This window comes from Eurosta solidaginis, chromosome 1 (genome assembly GCF_040869045.1).
Source record: "Eurosta solidaginis isolate ZX-2024a chromosome 1, ASM4086904v1, whole genome shotgun sequence".
Classification (NCBI taxonomy): Eukaryota; Metazoa; Arthropoda; class Insecta; order Diptera; family Tephritidae; genus Eurosta; species Eurosta solidaginis.
Window position 1 is genome coordinate 92,860,225 of NC_090319.1, and position 27,995 is coordinate 92,888,219.

Consider the following 27,995-nt stretch of genomic DNA (forward strand, 5'->3'; position numbering starts at 1 on the left):
TTCCCAATCAATACTTCACATATCACTTCTGAACTTGGTTATACTCGCCAGTGACCGTACGCAACTTTGCTCCAGGTAACGGTTTTACTCTCCTGTTGACCAAGTCAGATCGGATCAAGGAATGAGATGCGCCCGTATCTACAGTCAGTACTCGTTCTTTGCCATCCACATTCCCTCTGACGGTAAGACTGCTCGATTTTCTACCAATTTACGACACAGATATCACAGGGCATTCAATAGCTGGATCTAGCTCTCTACCTCTTACTCGCTCTTGCTCATCTCCTCCAGCTTTGCGTTTACGGCCACCCACATTGTTGGAACTGTTAGGGTTGTTGTTGCAATAACGCGCAATATGCCCTGGCTTTCCACACTTAAAGCATTCGACTGCATCATTATTCTTCTGCTGCGTACCCTTCAATGCTTCCAAAATTGCGTCTACCCAGTCTGGCTTTTCCACTTCCACGCGATGAGCTTTGTACGCTGGCTTACTCAAAAGTGAGGCTGTTTCCTGAGTCAGTGCATGCGATACCGTTTCAGCAAACGTTAGTTTTGGATTCGCATATGTAGCCCGCTTCGTTTCCACATCTCGTATGCCATTTATGAAGCTCTGGATTTTTACCCTTTCAGTGTATTCCACGGGTGCGTCTGCATTTGCAAGATGAGCCAATCTTTCAATATCTGAAGCAAACTCCTGCAATGTCTCATTTGCTTTTTGGTAGCGGTTTTGCAACTCAATTTGGAATATCTGTTTCCTATGCTCGCTTCCGTAACGTCTCTAAAGCGCTCATAAATGTTTCGTAGTGGTTCCGATCGTACTCTGGGATGGTCTGTAAGATTTCCGCGGCAGGCCCTTTCAGTGCCACGAACAGAGCTGCAACTTTATCTTCAGCATTCCATTGGTTCACTGCTGCGGTCTTCTCAAACTGTAGCTTAAAGACCTGAAAAGAAACAGAACCGTCAAAGGATGGTGTCTTTACCTTTGGATTACTCGCTGAAACAGCTGGGCGGTTTAGTTGTAACTGCTCCATACGACCTTTTAACGCTTCTATTTCGGCATCAATTTTGTCCTCGAGTTGTAAAATTTTTGCATCCTGCTCTTCCAGTTTCACAAAGAGCTGCGATGATACCTGTTCCGAAATTTGTGCCGACATTTCGGATATACGTGCCTCTTGTGCTTCCAGTTGAGATGCCAAATATGCTTCTGTTCTTCCAATTGTGATGTTATACGGGTTTCCTGCGATTCCAGTTGGGATACCATATACGTCTTCTGTTCTTCAAGTTGTGAAGAAATTTGTGTTTCCTGTGCTTCAATCTTCGATGTTATTCGTGTCTCTTGGGATTCCATCTGTGATGACATATACGTTTTCTGTTCTTCTAGTTGTGATGACATGTTGGTGGATATTTGTGATGACATTTCGTTATACGTGCCTCTTGCGCTTCCATCTTGGATGTTACTGTCGATGTTTGAGCAGTTATTGCAGCCAATATCATGTTCAAGTCTGTGCTGGTAATTGTCTGCGATGTTTCGTTTTTCTCTTCAATTTTTGTTGTTGTCCCGTCCCCATCAGGATAAAAGACATACTCGTCCACATCAATTCCTTCTGCTTCCATTGCCTCTCGTAGCCGTGCCTGAAGTTCGAGTTTAACGCCGCTTGTATTCAATCCACGGTTCTCCAACTCCTTCAGTTGCTAGATCTTCAATTCACTGAACTTTGCCATGTCCTTGTTGTCCTCCGGAATTTATTCAACAATTCCTCTTCTGACACCAATTGTAACGAATTTACTTGCAAATCCTCTTATTTGCCCTTCTGCTAAGTTCGAATCACTAAATTGTTGAATAAATAACTCCAATATTGAGTAATGGAAAAATGGCCTTTATTAAAGTACTTCACAATAACACTTATACTTTGCAACTAGCTGACTTAATAACCCAACTGATTCATAACTCAAATTAAACTCTACTATTGGCCGCCAGATCGCGTGCTTAATCAATAACTCATTGATTGCTCAACTCAAACTGAATTACTTCTTACTCGCCTGCCCCGCTTTTATAGTTTACGCTGCATACTTCTAGGCTCTTCGATTTCCAGAAGTTACTAGTTAGTTTCGGCTACAAAATCGCCAGCCACAACTACGTGCACAAATTATTGCTCTCTATTGTGACAACTCAGATAAGATATATGCATGTGTTTGCGCATTGACTCTCCGCTGCTCGTATTCGTACATGGTACATATGTGTAGACGCAATTATTTATTCGTTTATGTAGATACATAAAGATTGAATTATTGATGTGAATGTTTGTAGTTTACAGTCTCTCGCGCGCACATAGGCGTATAAGTAAATGCATCTGTGTGTGACATCTCTCTGGGCTGCCTTATATGTGTATACTTGATTTGATTATTAACGTAAATACTGCTTGGCATGGCCTTAGCATCGCCTTAGTGATGGGATAACTTAGTGATGATAATATCCGTGACAATACTATGGAAAATAAACGCTTCTGGTGCGAGTTTTTCCACTTATACTGTGAATTACCAGCACTGTGGAAAATAAATAGTGGCACTAATTGTATGCCTTTTTTATACAATTAAAACACATGTTTCATTTGTTGCGCTACATTAAAAATGAATATTGCGCAGTGTTTTTGAGCCGTGTATGTCAAAATTTTCATTTGCACAAATTCCGTCGTTGTATATTTGCGCATGGCTTTTGTGTCATGTATGGGCCGTCTTAGTAAAATTAAAAATGTGTATTAAGTCGTACGGGTTTGCCGAATTAACCGATTCAATCGAACACAAAAAAACTTCAGGTTTTATATCAAATAAAGCTTAGTGGATATTTATATATATCACACAACTTCACTTTTATTAAATATTTAGACTTTTATAAGTCTATTATTAAATTCACTCCGATTTACTAAAATATCAATAAAAACTAAAAGCAGCTATAAATCAAAGTGAAAAAAAAAATGGAATTATATTTGCGGCTTAGTACTACGGTACAACTGTACTTTGAACCTATAAGTAATTCATGTCTCAATTATGTGGTTGGCTCATCTCATCAGCTGATTTTATTTTTATAATTGCGTGGTCGATGGGATTGTCAAAAGAGATGGCAAACTCAAAATGAAACCAACACATTGACAACATTTTCTTACCCCACACAAAAACTGCTATGTTTTATGTTTTCATTTCATTCCATTCTCCTAATACCAGTAAACAGATTTTGACAATTTGAACAGACATAATTTGTTGCTTTACAGATGAGCCAGCCATATGGTTGAACCATGAAGTATTTCATGATCAATTATTTTTTAGTAAACATTTTTCAGTTTTTTAACAGCCGAAATTCTGGTTTCGAATTACTTGCTGAAAATAAGTAAAAGGTTTTTTTTTTACTGTTTCAGTGGCCTTCATCTACCAGTAGGTATCTCTTTTTTATGTTGTTTTAACACCCGACACACATATACATATACGCATGCTTCTTCTGAAAAAAAGACAAATACGTACGTACAAAATCTGCACCTCTACCGGTAGCTTGGTATACATATGTATTGGAGTAATTCGGGGTTTTTTCCGGGGGGTGGAAAGGGCGGAATGGCCTAGTAGGTTTAATGTGGTTCTTGTTGTTGTAGCGATAAGGTTGCTCCCCGAAGGTTTTGGGGAGTGTTATCGATGTGATGGTCCTTTGCCGGATACAGATCCGGTACGCTCCGGTAACAGCACTATTAAGGTGCTAGCCCGACCATCTCGGGAACGATTTATATGGCCACATTAAACCTTCAGGCCATCCCTCCCTCCCCACCCCCAAGTTCCATGAGGAGCTTGGGGTCACCAGAGCCTCGTCTGTTAGTGAAAATGGATTCGCCGCGGATAGGTGAGGTTGACAATTGGGTTTGGAGAAGCTGTATATTGCGCTGGCAGCCTGAAGCGTTGCGCTACACAGCCCCTTGAATCTGGTATTTTAGTCGCCTCTTACGACAGGCATACCTACCGCGGGTATATTCTGACCCCCTAACCCGCTGGCGAGTTTAATGTGGTCATATTAATCGTTCCCGAGATGGTCGCGCTAGTACCTTAATGGTGCTTTGTTACCGGAACGTACCGGATCTATATCCGGCAAAGGACCATCAACATCTTTAGCACTCCCCAAAGCCTTCGGGGAGTGTCTTTATCGTTGACATACGGTGCACACGGTCTGAGTCATCTTATGATCTTGTCTCACATGAATGTTTGTGCCGGAAATGTTGGTCGAGCTTGTGAGATTGTATCTCTTAACTTCAGGCGCCTTTTAGCGCTAGCAAAAAACGAGAATTTTGTCTGGCTATCAGACCAGCTTTGGTGCTAATAGATGCTGAAGGAACGGAGGTGTGCTCAAACGCGGCGTGAATCGCTCTTGGTTGTGAATAAAAAGGAGCCATACATGTTTTAAAGAAATCGCGTCGGCAACAAGTATTAGGGGTTAGCCTAAAACATCGCGTTTTGCATGTGACATATATGCATGTGCCCGTTTTAAAAATATGTAAATATGTATTTCTTCGGTTGACGCGGCAGTGCTAGTCTCTAGGACCGAATGAAGGACAGTCTCTGAACGATCCGCGAGAAATTGCGCCATGCTACATAGAAATGCCATGCTTTGGTCCCGAAAAAAAAACCGCGAATGACTCCAGTACATATACCAAGCTACCGGTGGAGGTGCAGATTTTGTACGTACGTATTTGTCTTTTTTTTCAGTAGAAGCATGCTTATATGTATATGTGTGTCGGGTATTAAAAAAACATAAAAAAGGAGATACCTACTCGTAGATGAAGGCTACTAAAATAGTAAAAAAAAACTTTTACTTATTTTCAGCAAGTGATTCGAAACCAGAATTTCGGCTGTTAAAAAACTGAAAAATGTTTACTTAAAAATAATTGATCATGAAATACTTATAGCTTCAAAGCACAGTAAAATATTCAAGTTTTTTTTCTGCTGACGACGACAGCTCGCATCAATTCAAGTTACATCTGAACTAAAAGGAAAAAAAACAAATTTGTTTGCTTTGCTTTTTTTTGTTGCTGAAATATTTTTCAAATACAAATTTAAGCTCCATGATGTAATAATAAAGGTGATGTCAACAACATAACCTCACTTTTTCGGTACCTCTATTCTCCAGTATTTACCTGTATTACAAAAGTATTAAATTTTGATTGCTTAATTTTTCGTACAAAATTTCTATATTCTTTTGGGGAACACAAAGGTACGTTAATCTTTTTGGCTAAACAATTCTAGTAACGGCTTATATAGTTATAATATTTCTAAACGTATAGTAAAATCTACTCCGATCGTAGTAGAACTCAAAGGTAGTTCTGTATGATAGACAACCCTCTAAAATATGCATGCCGAACTTGTCAGAATAAGGGAAAACGTCAACGGGATGAGAACACCTGAATATTAATTTCATCATGGTAAGCTGTATACGAAAATTCCAAACCGACAAAAAACTCATTGCTGGTAAAGCCAAAAATTTGTAAATTTTACTATTTTTCAGTAAGCAATTCAAACCCTGGTTTTAGGCACTTATACCTGATGCGGCATCAGTGATGCCTATAGATATGGTTAAGTAAACTCGGTCTTAACGCTGTATGGCTAGTCAAGTTTGCCACTGGCTTAAAGAATTCTAAGTACAACTCGGGACAGTTTTTAAGCGTTATGTTAGGTCCAATTTTTTTTTTGTTGGGCATTTGCCCCCACTGCTTTTTATCTGTTGATACCGAATTGTGTCACTGTTACATTTTATGTTTACCTTTATTCACTCTGCTTCATATCGCCTACAAGAACAGTGGAAAATATACATAGAACAAGTAAGGAAGGCTAAGTTCGGGTGTAACCGAGCATTACATACTCAGCTGAGAGCTTTGGAGACAAAATAAGGGAACCACTTCGTTTTGTAACGTCGTCGTGTCAAGTTGGTTTTTCCCCGCAACTCAACCGCGTGCTATAAAAGAACGCTATTCATGTGGTTGAGTATAAAATGTCGGATAGTGCGGGAATCGAAATGACAAAAATTGAATTAAAAACGTTTGAAAAACAAAAGATTATCGTACTTGGTGTAAACCATTAAATCGGAATGTATCTAAATATATAATATCCTCAATTACGCAGAAACCTACGCACATGGTTCTGGCCTTAGTGTATTACCTGTGTGTTGGTGGAGCAACTGTACAGCAATCTAAAGAAAGCAAACTTCTGAGAAATATCTCACAAAATAAGAATTAGTTATGCCGTTATAGCTTCTAAGTAAGCCGGGCCAAGGTAGTCTTTCATTCAAATAAATGAATGGAAGCAACTTAAAACTACAAACAAACAAACAAATAAGGGAAAATCACCATGTAGGAAAATTAACCTAGGGTAACCCTGGAATGTGTTTGTATGACATGGGTATCAAATGGAAGGTATAAAAGAGTATTTTAAAAGGGAGTGGGCCATAGTTCTATAGGTGGACGCCATTTCGGGGTATCGCCATAAAGGTTGACCAGGGGTGACTCTAGAATGTGTTTGTATGATATGGGTATCAAATGAAAGGTGTTAATGAGTATTTTGAAAGGGAGTGGGCCATAGTTCTTTAGGTGGACACCTTTTCGAGATATCGCCATAAAGGTGAATCAGGGGTGACTCTAGAATGTGTTTGTACGATATGGGTATCAAATGAAAGGCGTTAATGAGTATTTTGAAAGGGAGTGGGCCATAGTTCTATAGGTGAACGCCTTTTCGAGATATCGCCATAAAGGTGGACCAGGGGTGACTCTAGAATGTGTTTGTACGATATCAAATGAAAGGTGTTAATGAGTATTGTGACGAATAATAGTAACACTAAGTGATACTCACATCACTATTCTGTTACTAAGTAAATAAAGCCACAACAACAATAAAGTAAGCTGCCACACTTGTATGTACGTAAACAAATTAATCATCATGTACACACATACATATCAGCAACAGAGAGATTCTCACAAACGCATGTCATCATCAGCTACTACTTCGCTCACAAATACACACGCATATGGTTACACACTACAAATACACGCGATTATGGCTAGTGACCAGGTAGGGGGATTATAGAAGAAGAAACGTCTAGAAATTTGGGCAGAGAGTATAAAAGCAGCAGAAGCTGAGTAGTCCTTAATCAGTTTGATTTAAGCAAGCTATTAGTTGTGAAGTATCAGTGTTATTGTGAAGTACTTTAGTAAAGGCCATTTTGCATTATTGAATATTAGAGTTATTTGTTCAACAGTTTAGCGATACGAACGTTAGTAGAATGTGTAAAATAAGCGAAGTTTCAGTAAATTCGTTATAGTATTTTAAAAAGGAGTGGGCCTTAGTTCTATAGGTGAACGCCTTTTCGAGATATCGCTATAAAGGTGGACCAGGGGTGACTCTAGAACGCGTTTGTACTTTATGGGTATCAAATGAAAGGTGTTAATTATTATTTAAAAGGGAGTGGGCCTTAGTTCTATAGGTGCACGTCTTTTCAAGATATCGCCATAAAGGTGGACCAGTGGTGACTATAATGCGTTTGTACGATATGGGTATCAAATTAATGGTATTAATAGGCTTTTAAAGGGGAGTGGTGGTTATCTGTATATGTGAAGGCCTTTTCGAGATATCGACCAAAATGTGGAGTAGGGTGACCCAGAACATCATCTGTCGGGTACCGCTAATTTATTTATATATGTAATACCACGAACAGTATTCCTGGCAAGATTCCAAGGGCTTTTGATTTAACCCTGCAGAACTTTTTCATTTTCTTCTACTTAATATGGTAGGTGTCACACCCATTTTACCAAGTTTTTTTCTAAAGTTATATTTTGCGTCAATAGACCAATACAATTACCATGTTTCATCCCTTTTTTCGTATTTGTTATATAATTATGGCATTTTTTCATTTTTCGTAATTTTTGTATCGAAAAAGTGGGCGTGGTCATAGTCGGATTTCGGCCATTTTTTATACCAATACAAAGTGAGTTCAGATAAGTACATGAACTGAGTTTAGTAAAGATATATCGATTTTTGCTCAAGTTATCGTGTTAACGGCCGAGCGGAAGGACAGACGGTCGGTCGACTGTGTATAAAAACTAGGCGTGGCTTCAACCGATTTCGCCCCTTTTCATAAAAAACAGTTATCGTCATAGGATATATGCCTCTACCAAATTCGACAAGGATTGGTAAATTTTTGTTCGACTTATGGCATTAAAAGTACTCTAGACAAATTAAATGAAAAAGAGCGGAGCCACGCCCATTTTGAAGTTTTCTTATATTTTTGTATTTTGTTGCACCAAATCATTACTGGAGTTGAATGTTGATATAATTTACTTATATACTGTAAAGATATTAAATTTTTTGTTAAAATTTGACTTTAACATTTTTTTTGAAAGTGGGCGTGCTCATCATCCGATTTTGCTAATTTTTATTTAGCACACATACAGTAATGGGAGTAACGTTCCTGCCAAACTTCATCATGATATCTTCAACGACTGCCAAATTACAGCTTGCAAAACTTTTAAATTACCTTATTTAAAAGTGGGCGGTGCCACGCCCATTGTCCAAAATTTTACTAATCTTCTATTCTGCGTTATAAGGTCAACCCATCTACCAAGCTTCATCGCTTTATCCGTCTTTGGTAATGAATTATCGCACTTCTTCGGTTTTTCTAAATTTTCGATGTCGAAAAACTGGGCGTGGTTATAGTCCGATTTCGTTCATTTTAACTAGCGATCTGAGATGAGTGCCCAGGAACCTACAAACCAAATTTCATCAAGATACCTCAAACATTTCAGAAGTTATCGTGTTAACGGACAGACGGACGGACGGACATGGCTAAATGAATTTTTTTTTCGCCCAGATCATTTTGATATATAGAAGTCTATATCTATCTCGATAAGTTTATGCCGTTACGGGGTACCGTTATGCGAACAAAATTAATAAACTCTGTGGGCTCTGCTCAGCTGAGTATAAAAAGGAAATTGAAGTGCTGCGTTGACGTCGTATTTGATTATGTGAAAACAGGAGGCGTTCGTGTTATCTACCGAACTGCATAACTTACATAAGTTACATACATACATACGTACAGTAAATATTCAATGGGCCAAACTGCCAGTTTTTCATTGTCGTCGCAAAATAAAGATATTTTTACTATTTCATTTTTAAAGTATCGGCTCTATAGTGTCCAGTAGATTAAATAAAATTGCGGAATATTACCCGACTTCTCTAATAAAAATGTCCACATCCACGCTAAATTATGAGCTGTTTGAGGATTACATTTTGACAATGCATCATTTCCACCAATGGAATGCATCGCGTTTAAAGGGTAAATTCATCTAACTGCAAAATATGCGACAAGTGTGTAGCCGTATGAGTGTTTGTTTGCAAAGATTTTACTCTCTGCAATATGGCCAAGTTTAAAGTGAGATTTTGTCTTAAATTTTTTTTTTCCTAAATAAAAAAAAAAAAACAGTCTCCGTACATAATTTGAGGGAATGAACGACCTTGACCCCAAAAACGCGTTTGTTGACCTTCACGCCAGCGTGGGCAAAGTTGAACTAGTTCAATAGTCGGAAATTTCTGCGTCCGCAAAGAACTAGCCTGATGGCTCCCTGTCAAAAACCGCGAAGCCAAAGTCGAGATCGACGGGAGGCATAGCTCCAGCTCCCTGGTTGTACGCTTTCTACGGGGTACCAATATGGACTCAAACCATCATTTTCTGACATGCGCGATACGAAGCACAGAAAGAACACACAACAACACAAGGAAAGTTTTCCATTGAAAATCAGCCCACGAAACTGAGTCTGTGAAAGAAAACTTTAGATTTAGCGATGTAGGAACACCCGGCACGATGGGGAGTGCTCAACGCCTCGAAACATAAACGCTACCTACAGAGTTAAGTTAGTTACAGGCGAAGTTCTCGGTGTAAACGAGTTCTAGAGAGACACCTAGTGCAAACAGATTGAAATGCCAGCCAAAAAGAATAATGATTAAAAATTCTAACAGAAAATTTGGTGGATGACAAAATATTTCAAGATCAGGGCGAATTCCTGTAGTTAAAATAATGGCTACAGACTAATACACCTCTTCAGTGCGGCTTCAAACCTGCTAAGTCTACTATCGATTATCTGCACAATACGCCAAGCTCTAGAGAATGATAATGAAAAAGGGGAATATACTAAAGCAGCTTTTGAGAGTCGGAAAGGGAGCTTTCTGAATGCAGTTATGTTTAATTTAGTGAAGACGGATTTGCCAAATGACTTTGAACAACACAAACATCATCGTCAGGATTTCCAAGGACTACCCCGAACCATTCGAAATTGTTCGATTTCTTTAACCTCATCTTGAAGAAGATAGTTCGAGCACCAGAACTGTAACGCAACATAAGAAAATCGAAAAATGTGGGTTATGCGTTGAGCAGGTGGTACTTTGGTAAGTAAACTCCCGTCGAACAAAGATCCCGCTCTATATGTAAGTCTGTACTGTCCTAATGTATGGCTTGGAATAATAGGCTTCTCGCTAGAAGATGGAACTCCCTGAAATTATTCCAATGAAAAGTTTTTAGGAAGATATTTGGGCCTACCCGTGATGCCAATGACTTGAATTGAAGGAAATATAATATGGCTGAAGGCAGAGTGCAGAGATATATATAAATATATACAGCAGCGAACTCCATGTGGAAGAGAGCGAAGAAAGCCTCCGGCGTACTGTATGCATGGAAGAGGATGCTAGGATGCAGGTGGGGCCCATCGCCCATACTCTGTTATTAGGTATTTAAGAGAATTTCCAAGCCCATACTGTACTATGGGGTCCTGGTTTGGTGGCCACCCAGACAAAAGCGTACGTGTACAAAGAAGCTAGAGATTATCAACGATCAAATTAACGGGAGCCCTAAATACTATCCCGACAGCAGCATTGCATGTCATTCTACACATCCCGTCTGACAACCTAACAGCTAAAATATAGCGTTAGCAACTTCCACAAGGCCTAAGGCCCCTCGCAAGGGGTTGCCAGCGCAATATATAGCTTCTCCAACCCAATTGTCAACCTATCCGTGGCGAATCCTTTTTCATTAACAGCCGAGGCTCTGGCGACCCCAAGTTCCTCATGAAACTAGGGGGTGGGGAGGGCGGGATGGCCTAGAAGGTTTAATGTGGTCACATAAATCGTTCCCGAGATGGTCGGGCTAGTACCTTAATGGTGCTTTGTTACCGGAACGTATCGGATCTATATCCGGCAAAGGACCCATCAACATGGATAACAGCGAAGCCTTCGGGGAGTGTCTTTATCGTTAATGCAACAACATCATAAGGCCAACAGAGTACATGGTCCCGTGGCTGAACTTCAAAAGAGAATTAGGGCCACAGTAGCGCCCAACCGTTGGCGCAGGGATGTAGAAATGGCAGAACATACTATACACGTCTATACAGATTGCTCTAAATTAACGGCAGCTGCCAGATCACTGGAGTGTCGTCCCAGGCAAAAATTGTAGCCGGGAAGAGAGCAACAGAAGTTCTGGAGAAAGCGTGCTTTGGCTGGAGTATATTTATAGTTAGGCGGCGATTAAGGCAATAATATTTCAAATAGTATTTCATGTCCTGGAATGCAAAGAAGCATTGGAGAGAGGCGGCTTTACTGCGTTTCCGGTCATAATAGGATAGATAGAAAGTAACGAAAAGGCCGATGAGTTGACAAAGGAGGGTGCAGCACTCAAATAGTCCACGCTAGACGACCGAAGCCGCTTGGGCGAAATCTAAATAAGACAGGAGTTCAATATGGATCATATCAAAGAAGAGTGGCTTGGAAAGAAGCGCGTGCTGCGAAATTTGTAAAATCATGTGCAAATCCTACTATATTAGACTTGCAAAGCTGCTCATATCTGTTGTTGTAGCGATAAGGACACTCCCCGAAGGCCTCGCCACTGATAGGTGAGGTTGACTTTGGGTTGGAGAAGCTATATTTTGCGCTGGCAACACCCTGAAAGGGTTTTGCTACACAACCCCTTGAATATATTTTTTTATTTTAGTCGCCTCTTACGACAGGCATACCTACCGCGGTTATATTCTAAACCCCTAACCCGCCGGGGGCTGCTCATATCCCCAAGGCAGGGGTATGCATTCCATAGCACAATTGTGCTCTCATTGTGTATGCGAAAGGGCAATCACGAGCTGCTAAAAAACTTCTAGTATTTGCAAAGAGGTCGGAGTTAGTCCCTAACATATGTAAGTGCTGGTACCTGATTGGGGACGTCAAACGAATTCTGGTAACATAATGGGCACACTAAGTTTATGTGACGTCTTTATTGACCATCCAGTTCAATCTAACCTAAGCATTTCGAAAAAGAAGGATGGTCATAATGTCAATATCATTGACATTGTTACCATTTCAAATTTTACGTTGTGGTCATTTCATATAGTTATTAGGTTAGGATGCAGTGGCTGCCAGAGCACACACCTACACTAGTAACATTAGGCCTGTTGTGATACCATGAAAAGACACCACTACGTTTCCTCTTCGAACCATTTGGAGGACCTGGTAAAGGCTAACAAGTCCTTGATGTCATACTCCGCTAACTGGCGCAAATAATCTAGAAAGGGAACTCCCAGAAAGGCGCCTTGTGCCTCCTGCATGGATCTTTTAGGGCCCCATTTTGGCCAGGTTTTCTTCTATGTTCGTCACCCCAGTGTTTGTAGCCATCTTTTGTCGGCGTGACGGTGGATGTGCTCTTTTAGCTTGCATGTGACAAGGTGTATATTTAAGCGTTCTTAGTCAGGAAGAATCTGCCTGGTCGTACCCTGTCTAGAGTACGTCTGAAATGTAGTTTCCCTCGATGTTCTGTGCCCAGGGACCTACCTCGGGTGTTCATGGTTTTGTTGGGCCATCTCTTGAAGAGATCGTCGACAGTTTAGTGTTAGTTCAGAATTGAATGAATAAAGAGGCAAGAGATTTTATAGCAGCCTGGCTGTTAATGAAAATAAAGATTTCATTGGCGATATTGTGTGTGCCTATCCTAACTGCGAAATGTTTGCCATAAAGTTGCTTCCCTCAACTGTTGTGGTCGCCCAGCGATCCGTTTTAGGAGGAATAAAACTGTGATTGTTCAGTATGCTAGAGTGTTCTATGTTTTTATTGTTCCAATTGGACAACCCTCTTATACTCAGGGCAGACGTTGTCGCTGCTCAATAACCAGCCAGATCCAATGCTAGGATGTTAAGAACGATCTGAAGAGCTTCGCTAGGCGTTGTTCTAAGAGCACCACTTATGCTGAGCATACTAGATCTGCTCCAGGCGGGCCACCATACGTACGACTATCCCATATAGCAGTATGGCTCGTATAAATCCATCTGCATATATTGGAGGTGAGTCTCAATTGTTTGCTAATGGCTCTTTTACACGCAGTCAGTTAACTTTTATGACCGTTTGAAGTGGTCATAAGGTCCCCTCCAAAAAATACATGTTTTTCATTTCATCTTTTCCCATATTCAACGTAAATATTGAACGAATTTTTACTTAACCCAATATATGTATGTATGTCTGAAAAAATGTCAATACCTTTCACTATGTCTGTTTGTATAACCCACCAATTATAATTTCTGGTCATTTAATAGACATTTGATTGCTTTGATTTAGCCTTCCGCCTACACATATGCTCAGTTTAATTCGATGAGTGTTCGATTGAGTTTTCCCGATGTGTTGTGCTTGGTGGTGGCGCACTTTGCGACAATGTCCTGTTTCGACCGCACATTTGTCAACTTGTCGGCGGATTCCACAAAAACGCGCTTGTTGCGTCATGGTCTTGCGTACTAATTTAATTTGTAAATAAATGCATGTCCATATTTCTTATATCTTTTATAAGAAAATCTTAACTAATTAAATTTTCTTCTTTTCATCTGCTTTTAGATGATCCTGCCTTCAATGAAATTGTGATACAAGTAGAGAACGCCATAACGGCGGGCGTTATGCCAGAACGAATTTATCAGGGTAGCAGTGGGTCATATTTTGTGAAAAATGCTGAAGGTGTAAGTGAAATATTAGCGATATACTTTTAATGTGCTGTGATATGAAATAGATGAATAAGCCTTTTGGAGTTACAACTCCTTTTAATAGATAAACGTTAGTGTAGCCTAATGATCCTTATATGGATGCAAACGATGATAGTAAGACAAATCATAGTGTATGGAGCAGTTGTTTGGGCACCAATAGCAACTCTAAGGACAATAGAGAAATCACTTGCCAAGTTCCAACGCCTTGCGTGTGTCTGCATTGCGGGAGGCATGCGTCTATATTGGAGGTGCTGCTCGAGCTAACGCCGCTACACGAAGTGATTGAGCAGGCAATAAAGCACACGCTGGTAAATATTGCTAAGGAAGGCTCTTGCAAGGACAAGGGCTAAAACCATGATGTAACTCCCAAAATGCAGCCTTAGAACTTTTACAGGCATACACACAGATCACTGCGGACTAATTGAAAAAACTTGTTTCTAAAATTTTGGTGTTGCTTTGCACGGGGCGTGAACCGAGGATCTGAGCTGTGGTAGGTGTAATACGCTACCACCACACCACGGCGGCCGCCAATTGAATACATAGGTGTCGGTATAAGCTACGAATATGATGCCTTTCAACCAATCTCTTGCTTTCCTCCACGCTAGGTGACACTGTTAAGCTTAGCCGACGAGAATGTTCGAGAGGCAAACAGGCGGTACCTTAGTGGAGTAAATCAATGGCAAAAGACTCGTTACGAACCATAATTTTGGCGATTGCATAGCAGCTTGTCAGAGTACGAAATATAACTGCTATAGTCAGATTTGGGCTGCTCGCTTTCAGACAAGAACCGGCTCAAAGTTCCATAAAAATAATAGTTTTCACAAAACCAACTGGTTTTAAAAAGCACTTGGTTACAAAAAAAAAAAAATAGGAGGTTCAACAAAAGGAAACTGGCTAAAAAATACGAGGCTGTACAAACGAAACTTTTCCAAAACATACGAAGATCTACAAACAAAAAGCAGTTTCTAAAAAAGAAGAGATTTCACAAAAGGAAATCGATTCCAAGAAAGAAACAAGTTCCAAAACATAAACCGGCGTGGATAACAGGCTGCAAAAAAGAAATCACTGACAAGTTATTAACCGTTTCAAAAACTAAATTGTTAATCAAACCTGTAATCGGTTCTTAAAAAAAAATTATCCGATTCCAAAAACGTAGCCGCTTTCAAAAAAGTCATCGGTTAAAAAAAAAGTAACCGCTTCCAACAAGAGAAAAATGTTCCGTTTCTAAAAAAGGAGCTGGTTCCAAAGAGTAACTGATTCTAAAGAAGTAACTGGTTTCAAAAAATATACCAGGCTCGAAAAAGTAGAACCTACAGATTGCCGCTCCAAAAACAAGGTTTTCAAAAAAGTATGGACTATTGAAGTAACATTAAGTTAGCGGCGGATCAAAAAAATAATAGGTCGTTATTTTGTTGCAAATTATCCGCTAATTAGTTGCGAAGAGAATTTTTGTTTGCGCTTTCCTAGGGCATTTGTTGGGTGCTTCGCTAGCCTCTCTTGGGGAAACTTACTTACATTTGACTGACCGAGATGCGACCTATCTGGTATTTTGCCGCGTATTAATTGCGTAAAGAAAATGTATTGTGGTGTACATCTATTCTCGAACTTAAGTTATGTCATAATAATTATATTGGCTTACAAAATCCAACAAGCGTTGCAATCTACTAGACACTATGGACTCATTCAGTCTATGAGAGATATTCACGGACCAGAAAGTTCAACCTACTACAATAGACTAAGTAGGCAAATGTGAAGCAAAGCCTTCTCCCGACTAACGCCACGCCCTATAAGAAAGAAAGAAACCTAGCAATGAAATGTACGAGCTTTACGCAGCTATGGCTTGGATCATGTTGTTAGAATGGATGAAGATGCTCCGGTCTAAAAGGCATTCCTATCTTTCGCCTTTGTCAACATAGAGAAAAAGAGGTCCCTACTTAGTTGGGAAACCAGGTGGAGAATGACTTGAAAAGTGTTGGTGTTTTTTGATTGGTTTCCATTATCGCAACGAGGGGTTGACGGATGCTTTTTTACGCGATGGCCAAAATAGCATAGGGGTGTAATATAAACGAACAATTTAGTTTTGGGTGTTAAATATAATTCGGTCAATGTGACGGATTGACAAATGTAAACAAACTCATGCTGAGTTGAAGTGATTATTTGGGTCAGTAAAATTTGACTACTTGTGTGGTCTATAAGTGTGTGTATATTTTGTATCGATAAATGCATTCAAAGTGAGATGCATTCCAAAAACACTACAGGGGGTTAAGCGTTAATAGATTTCAAACATATTTAGTCCCCGAATTTGGATTAAATACTATTACAACTATTGCATTTAATTAAAAGCATCTTTGCGTCCGTTTGTCTATGTAGTTATCATTTAGCTTTGAACAGCTACGTAGACATATCAGCTAATTTAATAGCTGACGCTATAGTAAATGACTTCTTTACGGGGAAATTCCACAATTAAGATTGGATTTGTACGAATTTTTGGTAGCAAGTCATACAATTGAAAACAACTCAGAATTCTCGTATTTGTTAACTTTTTTGTGTTACTATTTATAACTTACTTTAAAATGCACTTTTTGTTTGCAGAAAATCTTAGGTGTCTTTAAACCTAAAGATGAAGAGCCATATGGACGACTCAATCCGAAATGGACAAAATGGATGCATAAATTATGTTGTCCTTGCTGCTTTGGACGCGCCTGCCTAATACCAAATCAAGGGTAACTAAATCTATGATTCAGTAAATGCTAGTCAATATGGTAATCAAATTTGTTATTCCTCAACTTACAGGTATCTGTCAGAGGCAGGCGCTAGCTTAGTAGATCGTAAACTTAATCTGAATATTGTACCAAAGACGCGCGTTGTACGTTTAGTCGCTGAGACATTCAATTATGCACGCATAGATCGCCAAAAGGCGAAACTAAAGCGTCGCATCAAAGAGCATTACCCGTCAGCGCATTTCAATCGTATGAGTCTACCACTCAAGGTAATGTATAGTTAACACGCCTAATGTACTTCAAAATATATACGTTTATAACTTCTCAATTTCTATCTCATGCATATAGACTGGTTCATTTCAACTTTTCGTTGAAGGCTATAAAGATGCCGATTATTGGTTACGTCGCTTTGAACATGATCCGCTCAGTCCAAACCTTTCCGATACATTTCAATTACAATTCGAACGTCTTGTTGTACTCGATTATATTATACGTAATACAGATCGTGGTAATGATAATTGGTTGATACGTTATGTGCGTCCAAAGGGCTCTGGTGAGGCAGGTTCCTACAGAGGTAGTATGCGTGGCATACATTTACTTTCACCGCACAAAGGATCACAGCGTGTGTCAGAAGAACAAAAGATACCACAAGTTAATGGAGGTCCAGCAATGGAAACACAGCAAACCGAAACGATTGCAAAAACTGAAGCAATTAACGCTGACAATACTAAAAACGCCCAAAATGCTGTAAAATTTGCCGATAATGAAGGTGATAAAGCAAATATAGCGTCAACTACTCAACCGACGGATGGCGAGATAATGATTGCGGCAATCGATAATGGTTTAGCATTTCCATTTAAGCATCCAGATTCATGGCGTGCTTATCCCTATCATTGGGCGTGGTTGCCACAAGCAAAAGTGCCATTTAGTGAAGAAACAAAAAATCATGTGCTGCCATTGCTCTCCGATATGAATTATGTGGAGGAAATTTGCACTGATTTGTTTTATTTATTTCAGGTGTGTATATAATGTGTATACATACATATGTATATATTTACATAAATACGCTTTTTTCTCTTACAGCAAGATAAAGGTTTTGATAGGCGACTTTTTGAACGTCAAATGTCTGTGATGCGTGGACAAATTTTGAATTTAACACAAGCGTTAAAGGATGGCAAATCGCCGGTGCAATTGGTTCAAATGCCTGCGGTAGTCGTGGAAAGGTAAAATATATATTTGGTGAATGAAAAAAAAAAAAAAAATGGTGTACCCCAAAATTTCAATTTCAATTTCAATTTATTATTTATACACAAGTAAGACTGTCTTTTATAATGTTATACATATAAAGTGATAACATTAACTTATTTTGATTTAATAATGAATTTATAACATTAACAACATTTTTAAATCACTTATAAAATAAAATAAATAGATGCACACATAGAAGATTAGAGATCATTGTTGTAGTAACAGGTGAAAAGATTTAGGAAGAAAATATAGAGAAGTGTTTGAGATTAGATTCCATTTTTAATTTATTGAGATTAGATTCCATTTTTAATTTATTGGGTAAATTCCACAACTGTACAGCTCTAACGAAAAACATTCTTAACGTTGTAGAATACTTAAAGTATGGTCCAATTATGTTGCAGGTACGGTCTGATTGTGCAAATTTTAGTTTAGAATAAAGGTAATTCGGGCATCGGCTGTGGATTAATTAAAACATAAACAAAATATAACGACGATCAAAATATAAGGCTAAGCTGCAACCAAGAATATTATTTGAAAATTGTGAAATGTGATCAAATTTTTTCTTTGAATATACATATCATGCGGCGTTATTAATTAAGAGCTGCAATTTACCAATCAAAGCTTTGTCAGGGAAGCAATATATCAATTCTTGATATGACAGTATTGGCACTTATAGAGTTTTAACTAGCTTGAGTTTAATCTCTCGAGGAATATAAGTTGAGGTTCTCCATAGCTGCCTTAGCACAAAATACATTTTACTAATTGCAGAGCTAACATGATCAGTACACGTGAGATTTGTATTTACTTTGAAGCCAAGAGTTTTAACAGCTTTCTTGTATTTAACAACACTCCAATTCAACATGACTGGCGGCAAATTATTAGCATTATAAGGCAAATAGGACATCATAATTGTCTGCGTTTTCGACACATTCAGATTAAGTCTATTAGACTTCGACCATAGAGAGATTGACTCTATGTCTTCGTTTACTCTACAAATGAGGTCCTCAGAAAGTCCTAAAGGTGCAGAAAGATATATTTGTGCGTCATCGGCATAGAGATGTAAAGACACGTTTTTAAAACAACTTTCAAGGTCGTTAATATATAGGGTGAATAAAACCGGACCGAGGAACGAACCTTACGGTACACCACACACTACTGGCAATAGTCTCGAGCAGTTTTCCTTAGACACAACCCTCTGTTTCCTATTTGTTAAATAGCTACCTAATAATTTACTGGCATTGTCGCTGAATCCGAAATATGATTCCAGTTTCTGGAGAAGAATTCTGTGGCTAACAGTATCAAATGCTTTTGAGAAATCTAAAAGCGTTAGTACAGTGAGATCACCTCTATCAAAGTATGGGCATATGTCCTACATTACTTTGAGCATAGTAGTAGAACAGCTATGCCCCCGACGGTATCCAGATTGGTTTTGGGAAATGAGACACTTATCTGTCAATTACTTTATCATTTGATTCAACAGTAGTTTTTCGAAAACCTTCGATAATGATGGCAGAATACTTATTGGTCGAAAATTTGCTGGTACCACTGAGTTGTTTCTTTTCGCAATAGGTGTTATATTGGCCACTTTCCAAGCATCAGGAAATTTTAATGACTTCAACGCAAGATTGAAAATATGACTCAAGTGTGATAGAATGTAGGGTAAAATAAGCTTGAGAAATCTAAAACTTATTCTATCATCGCCAATCGCGTTCGATTTTATTGAAAAAATGCAACTAATTATATCAGTACGCAAATATATTGTACGAAAATTTAATTGTTTGCTGAAGTTACGGGCGAGCTCGTCACCAAGTATAAAGGTACATTCTTCCTCAGATGGTTTTACGAAAAAGAACTCATTCATTTTATCAACATCAATAGTGCAGCTAACCTTCGATTTTCCCAAAGCACTTTAGGCGGGAGATCTACATCAAGTTTGCTTTGAAAATATGCTTTTTTAACCTTTCTAGGCTAAGCTAGGCTTACAATGCGGACCAAAACGAGTAGGAAAGTTGTTAACTACGCCCGACGCTGGACAAATTATCAAGCAAATTCTTCGATCGCTCATTTTCCATAAGCAAATCAATGTTTAAATCACCGCAAAGCACTATATGTTCATCAAGACACCGTTGAAAATTATTATAAAATTCAATCATCAGAAACTGTACTTGATCATTAGGATCTGATTTGGCTGCCATTTTATGTTGCAGTTCCTTCTTAAAATATATTGCAATACCACCACCCTTTTTGCCGTACTGCCTATCATTCATTATCACAAAAAATTCACATAATTTGTCGTTATGGCCTTCCCTGAACCAAGTCTCTGTCACACAAATTACATCAATGCATACCGTATTAAATATATAATTTAGGTACTAGAGTTTTGACTGAGTTAAACTTTTCGAATTAAAGTGGCAAATTTGAAAGCCGGGATGAAAGTCAGTCACTATTTTTAGTAAGGTTTTCAAATGTAGATCGTTAGAACTGGAATTAATGTTAGATGCAATCGTATATAAAACTAAACATTACAAATTGGCAGCAAAGATATATAAGAATGTAGGAAAAGAGGTAACAAATAGAAACTATTGAAGTTTTTTGGGAAAAAACAGAACGTTTTAAGCCTAACTTACATTCTAAGCTAATGCATATAAGAAAAGTATAAAATATCAACGAACACTTTTTTCGTTTCATTATTGTGTTAAATTATTGGCCATGCTTATAAGAGAATCCACGTCCGCTCTAGTTTGCACTAATTTAGCCTCTTCATTAGGTCTCAGTCGCACATAAACTTTGCCACGGTTGGAGAATGCTGACACTAGCAACTTTTTCCTCTTCAGCTGTGAAGCATACGACATCACATCACGAAGTATCTTTGGCAAACTCTCAAATAAATATATATTTCCGTACCCTGGCTCATCGATGTCAGAGAGCACAAGTGATCTCTTATTGCGCTTGCAAAACACAGCAACAGATGCTAAAAAAACTTAGAAAATTGTTGAACATGCTTGCCATTCATCTGCCCACTCAGTCGTTTCAACCAGATAAATCAAACAAATCAACACAGAATCATTTAACACCTTCGCTAGATCACGCCCGGTGAACCCCGCTATCAATATGCACTATCCAACCCTTGCAGGAGAAGAAAGAAGACTACCAAGTGAGACACGAGTCAGGTATGCCTGTCGTAAGAGGAGACTAAAATACCGTATTCAAGGGGTTTGTGTAGCGCAGCCCTTTCAGGTTGCCAGCGCAATACATTTGCTCCTGTCTGGTATTATCCTAGTTTTGTGGGACCACAATGCTAAGTTGGGCTCATTACACTTCTCACACGGTTTGGATTAACGCAGTTGGTTGGCACTAAGTCTAACGATATTGTGGTTTTAAGATATACATAACTCTGGGCGCATACGAAGAATGCTTGGGTGCTGTCCCCGGAAAATTTAGATATTTGTAGTGGCGTTTCAGATTCATCCTCCATTGCCTTATGGTCAGGCCGGAAGTAAACGACGAAAACGTCTGGTTTAGATTGCAGCTGTGAACTCTGTAAACATTCCATCAGGATTTATACTCTGACCCTGGAAAGCTCCATAAGTGTTAGCTGCTCTTTCAACATTTTTTCAAGGTGCGTTTAGGCTCCGGTAATGCAGATGACAAGCCTTAAAGCTTTGAACTTTCTACCATCACATCAGGGTTTATCGAGCTGCCCAGGCAACCGATGGCTGTATAGGTGGGAATCTCTCCCTCAACATAAGCCAATCACCTTTCGCAATGTTGTTGTTGTAGCGATAAGGTTACTCCCCGAAGGCTTTTGGGAGTGTTATCGATGTGATGTTCCTTTGCCAGATCCGGTACGCTCCGGTAACACAGCACCATTAAGGTGCTAGCCCGGCAATCTCGGGAACGATTTATATGGCCACATTAAATCTTCAGACCATCCCTCGCTCCCCACCCCCAAGTTCCATAAGGAGTTTGGGGTCGCCAGAGCCTCGTCTGTTAGTGAAACAGGATTCGCCACGGATAGGTGAGGTTGAAAATTGGGATTGGAGAAGCTAATATTGCGCTGGCGACCTGAAAGGGTTGCGCTTCACAGCCCCTTGAATTTGGTATTTTAGTTGTTGTTGTTGTAGCGATAAGGTTGCTCCCCGAAGGATTTGGGGATAGTGTTATCGATGTGATGGTCCTTTGCCGGATACAGATCCGGTACGCTCCGGTACCACAGCACCATTAAGGTGCTAGCCCAACCACATTAAACCGCAATCGAAAGCACTGGATTTTTTTGGTCAGTTGAACGGTACAGTATCGGTCAAGCTTTACTAGATGTGTCGGGCTGTTGAAACCTGAATGCACGAATAGGTATATGGATAGAGAGAGATAAATTCAAGATAGATTTTCAGACATTAAATAACTAGAAAGAGAAATAGAAAGAGATAGTGATATGCAGTCGAAAAGAGAATTAAGGATAATCTAGAATGCCAACAATGAATTTGTTCACAGTAAATAATGCATCTCCTCCTTTATTTTGCAGATCACGTGGTCAAAATAGTCGTTTCTTTTCGTTTACACAACGCTTTCAAAATAAGAGTCCCTTCTTCTCGTGGTGCTAACATGAATGCAACAACATCAATAATAATAACAATAATGATTACATTCAAAGCAGACGAAATTATAAGAAAGTGAAGTGAATTTATGCATCACTACATATTCATTCGCACATGGAGCTTAAGGTCAAAAAGGCGAAGAAGTATTGGAAAACATGAAAAGTGACTATCGTATTGTTTTACTTTAGACATCTGTGTCAAGTTATAATCTGCCTTTGACAGTATAGCATCACCGCAACACTGCGGTTTTTGTAGGAACCTCATTCAGCCTTATACCGTATGCGTTTGCTTAAATTAATGACGCTTTTCAATGCTTTAATGGGTTGGCTTCTTTTAATGAAATAAAATGGTTCAAAATGTATTTAAATGTAGATCAAGATTTAAGAAATCAGCGTATATTTATGCATACCTTACCATAATTATGTTGTAATAGTTATAATATTTTTCTATATAAATAATATCGTCGATGCAAATGCAAAACTCTTAACGTTCAATTACAAAACCGACTACATTTATGATGTCGTAACAAGGACTTGTTTTAGATGTTTTAAATGCTAGCGTTTATTTGTTAATCAATCGCACGTTCGTCGCTTTTGTTAGTTAGTTTTGCAATTGGTCTTTGGATAGTTTTGCAAAAGCATGTGGACGATGTGTATAATAAAACTATGTGTAAAGCAAAACATTTTTCCAAACAAACTTTTGTTCGCCTTCACATTCAGCCTTTTCGTCAACTTTACATTAACAAATTGTTCTGATAAATGTACGTGCGAAACAAAAAAAAAGTTTTTTGCGAATTTATTTAAATACGTAGTTAGTTATATGAAGTTGGCGATAATGCTGTTTATGTACATACTTAAATTATTACCTACCACATAATTCGATTTTGGAATTGTTGCCTTTGTTCGTAGCTTAAAAAGTTTTGTATATACAATACGAAAACACATATGTGACCTGGAATCATTATACGACCCTATTGTGGGAAAATACCGTTCTTCACTTTTTGAGTAATTCTTATAGGATATTTAATGCTCTTTCCAATGGAACAACTTCTAACTTTCTCAGTTTTTTCACAAAATATTTCGATCCATGCGCCACCTATCGGAGTTTTTCTCTTATTATTGCATTGTCATCGGGTTCTGGACTATATTGCAAATTTCAAGCTTGTAGCTTATCGGGAAGTTGCTTAAATTTTAATTACAAAATTCGTTCACAACGGCCGGCCGCTACACAAAGTCAAGCTAAACAAAAACTTTAAATATGTTTCTCGAAAACTTGTTTTCGCACAATAGGGTCGTTTCATGATTCCAGGTCACATATAGATCTACGTATATATTGCATAATGTTAATAAAATATTAACAAGACAAAATAAAATTATACGTACATACCGTTAGTTTATTTCACAAAGGCCCTAACCAAAAAATATAAAATTTTACATGAGAAGTGAAAAAACATTTTAAAGCATTAATGTAAATGTGAATTTTTCAAAGCGGCAAGACTACAGCTATCATCCGGTGGCAAAATCCTGAGCCAGATAAATAATTTTGCATGTAAATGCAACAACAACGATTTGAGCTAGATAAATCCAGATAGAAGTCTGGTTCAATTTGTGAGCCAGATAATTTCTTAATTACTTCTTTTTAGGTTGGAAACGCGGCCTTTAATATACCTACTTTTTCAAAAATAGATGTCGCTGCTTAGCCTTTCGCCGTATGCGTTAAATGAAAAACAGCGGCGACATCTGCCTATCACATTTCACGTGTGCGAAAATTTCACGACATCTGCTTCTCAAGTCTCTCAATGATCCAGAGCATTCCGGTGAGAATTAAGCGTGAGCCGGAGCTGTAAAACTCACTGTAAGACGGCATACGTTGTTTTTGGTCCTACAAAGATCCATGAAAACGCAGTTTCGAAAAACATATTGGTTAGGATATTTGCGAATTAAGCTAACGATATATGTATAAAGCAGTCATGCACTCGAGAGCTCTGGAAAACTATTCGGCGTACACGTATATGTCGTGTGAGCGCAACGACAGAGAATCAGTAAAGCAAGCAGTCAATCAGTTTTATCTTCTACTTCAAGCAGTAAAAATCATATGCGTGAATTTCATGCTCAAACCTTCTGCATGTTAACACATACTACTGTAAAAAAAATTGCACATGTATTCGAAGCTCTGTTGGCGTTGCGCACTACTGGTATAAAGTTATATTCTGATTTTTGGAAAATTAAGCAAGAGTCAGCCTTTAAAAATTTTTAAATTCAAATTTTGTTAAGTGATGATAAGTACTTATTGTATGGAATAATGTTATTGGGAGGAAATATTATTGTAATTATTCAGTGATCCATTTATTGAATATGATATTGTAATAATTAATAGTAAAAGACAAAATTACAAATCGATTTTCCTCTGTTTTTGAGTGAATCGGCCAATGATTTATTCCACTGTGATATCAATATTTCTATTGATACTTAATAGGGCAAGTCCATTCAGCCTATCTTCTCCTGTTGAATTCCTTATCCAATTTTCAAACGCCTCAATGTTAAAAAACTTCGTTCACTGCTGACAATGGTTACAGCTAACGTGGCTCCAATCTTCAAAAACTTGAAAACGTGTGGAAAAAGTTCTTCATTGCAAAGATTTAATGCGGCGATGAATGTCTTTGGGCGATCTTCTGCTCCAACCCAACGTTGTCTCCATAGAGGGACTTCATTTTTCACCATAGATACCCCTGTTCCAGTAAGTGCTGGCCACTGATCCATTATTATTTCGACAGTCTCAGAAACGTTTTCACCTACTTTTCTGACCAATTTATGGGGAATGACATTTTCAATTATGGACAATGTGTTTTTATGCTTGATGAATCTATTACACACTGAAGATATGAAGTGATCGACGAAAGGGATGCATATTAATTTGCGCAAATATTCTTCTGCTGAGCAGTTTTCTCGATTTTTTTGACGACTCACAATCTTAGGAACTTCAATCTTCTCTCCGATAGATTCAGCTAATTCTTTAGCATCAAGAAACATTTCTTTGAACTTTGACTTAGCCTTTTCCCTCATTTCTTTCAACAAAACAGCCAGATCATCAGCCGCTGAAACTGCTGCAGAAAGATCAACACTTTTCCCTTGAAGGTAAGAGGTTAATGGTTGAGCCAAAGAAAAAATTTCATCAATAACAACCATTGCCACAATGAATCCTCCAGTCCTCAAAGTGTGTAGATAACTGAGAGCATTTCTAAAACTTTCAGCGTTTCCACAGTCATGAATTTTTCCTAAACGGAAATAAATGGGAGCAAACATTTCTTTGAAGCAGATCACAGCATCTAGTCTTTCCGTCTATCTTGTTTCACACAATCGCTTCAAACGTTCTTTCTTTGGATAATTCAAAGTTTCGACGGCATCCTTGAGAATAGCTTCGCGTTTTGCTGAAGGTCTTAAGAAAGAAATTATCTGCTTTATGGACCCAATGCAGTTTCTTATGAGAGAAATGGAGCACGCTTCACCAACCGCCAAATTCAAGGAATGTCTTGAGCAATGAACATAAAGTGCAGACGGATACTTCTCCATCACTGCAGCAGCACAACCATTCCATTCTCCACTCATTGCAGCTGTGCCGTCGTATTCTTGAGAAACCAAAAACACCAGGTTGATCTTCAGCTTCTTTGAAATGTTTATCAATGACGAAGCATGTCCTCTACCAGTGCAATCTTCGATCGGGATGAACTGTAGAAAATCTTCTCTCAAAATTATACCATCTGCAGTTTTTTCAGTACAACGGAAACATAGTGAGTATTGTTCCACGCCACTAATGTCGGTTGTCCCATCTGCGAGTATAGTGCAGCATTCACTTGTGTTGATTTTTGCAACAATCTTTTCAAGAATTATGTGCCCGCAAATTTCGTTCAGTGCATTCTGAATCTGTGGACTCGTGTAAGAACCAGAATCACGATGTTCTCTTGAAGCTATTTCTTGCCTGCCGATGAAAATTATTGTTTCGACGATGGAGCGAAAGATTTCTCGATTCCGTTGAAATTGAAATGTATATCAAATGAATTTTTTACGAAACTACTAATATTTAGGGGGTTTGTCCCCTGCCCCCTCCGGTACTACGCCACTGATTTCAACAATATTGAAAAGTGATGTAAAATGTCTGTATTGTAGAAGCTGGCTTCAAAGCAAAAAAAGAATTAAAACATTCGGACAAACCTTGAGATTCCCCATTAACTTAAATAGCTGGTGAACTCGCAAACAAATATACATACATACTAAGCATAAGGCATAACAAAATTGTATTAATTTTCATACATATATACTAACCAAAAACACAATAGATGTATAAAATTAAAATTATAATTAACATATGTGACCCGGCCTATGAAAAGTTGGCTTATGACTCAAACAAATTTTTCCAATTTTTTTTCTGGTTCCGATAGTTTTTGAGACGGTCTTTCACGTGGTGAAAACTAGAAAGTCCTAACTTGCTTGGAAGTGTTCTGGAGATGATATTTTCATCCACTTCCATTTGACGTTCACCTTGAAACAATGCTTGTAGTTCGTCCTCGTAATTGATACCAACATCATCATTCTCTTCGTTTTCACAGAAATATGTTTGAAAACCCTCGTTAAATTCTTCTTCGACAGACATTATTCACAAGCGACACACGTCCTACTCGTTCAGCATTGCTTTTAAATCTGAGCACTCACACAATTTTTTTTCGGTCAGGAACAGGTTTGTGCTTTGCATTGAAAAAAACATCGCTCTTTATATACACACACGAACTTATCTCATTTATGCTCTTTTGCCTTTCTTGGTTGCCTTTTGGGCATGATTGTTCATAATGCAAAAGAAAAACTACTAATAAACTGAAGAAATGCATTGCTTATCTTTAACAGCTGTTTCTCGCAATTTCTTTTTTGAGTCATAAGCCACCTTTTCATAGGCCGGGTCACATATATGTATTAAATTTAATAGAAATATGAATATGTAATACAATGTAAAGCAAACCAATCTATTCAAAGATGTAATCGAGTACACCGATATAATTTACGATGTTTATAAGGTCGCAGATGAAAAGTTACAACAAAGGAAAAAAAGTTTTAGGTAGGCAAACAAGAAAATTTTCAAATATATTGTATTAGCCTTGCGAACACCTGTAAATATGTAAAATATAACCAAATACACAATCGAGTGAATTTATGTATATATGTTTGCTTATTTATTAGCTAAACCTATTCAATATATAACTTAAACATGCCCAATTAAATAAAATAAATTCAAATATGTATGTATTGCAAAGTGAAATTAAATAAATTAATAAGATACATGCATACATAAATATATATACATATAATAACTGTTTAAATAAC

General features: G+C 38.3%; 1 protein-coding gene across 1 annotated transcript in view; it reads left to right on the forward strand.

Moving 5' to 3' along the window:
* Positions 1–27,982, forward strand: part of Pi4KIIalpha (phosphatidylinositol 4-kinase II alpha) — an 84,024-nt gene extending 56,042 nt beyond the window's left edge. The window contains exons 3-8 of the mRNA XM_067759135.1: positions 13,921–14,039; positions 16,656–16,786; positions 16,857–17,052; positions 17,132–17,800; positions 17,867–18,006; positions 22,554–27,982. Of these exons, the coding sequence (XP_067615236.1) occupies positions 13,921–14,039; positions 16,656–16,786; positions 16,857–17,052; positions 17,132–17,800; positions 17,867–18,006; positions 22,554–22,632 (1,334 nt within the window). The 3' untranslated portion in view covers positions 22,633–27,982. The remainder of the gene's footprint in view (positions 1–13,920; positions 14,040–16,655; positions 16,787–16,856; positions 17,053–17,131; positions 17,801–17,866; positions 18,007–22,553) is intronic.
* The last annotated feature ends 13 nt before the right edge of the window (positions 27,983–27,995 follow it).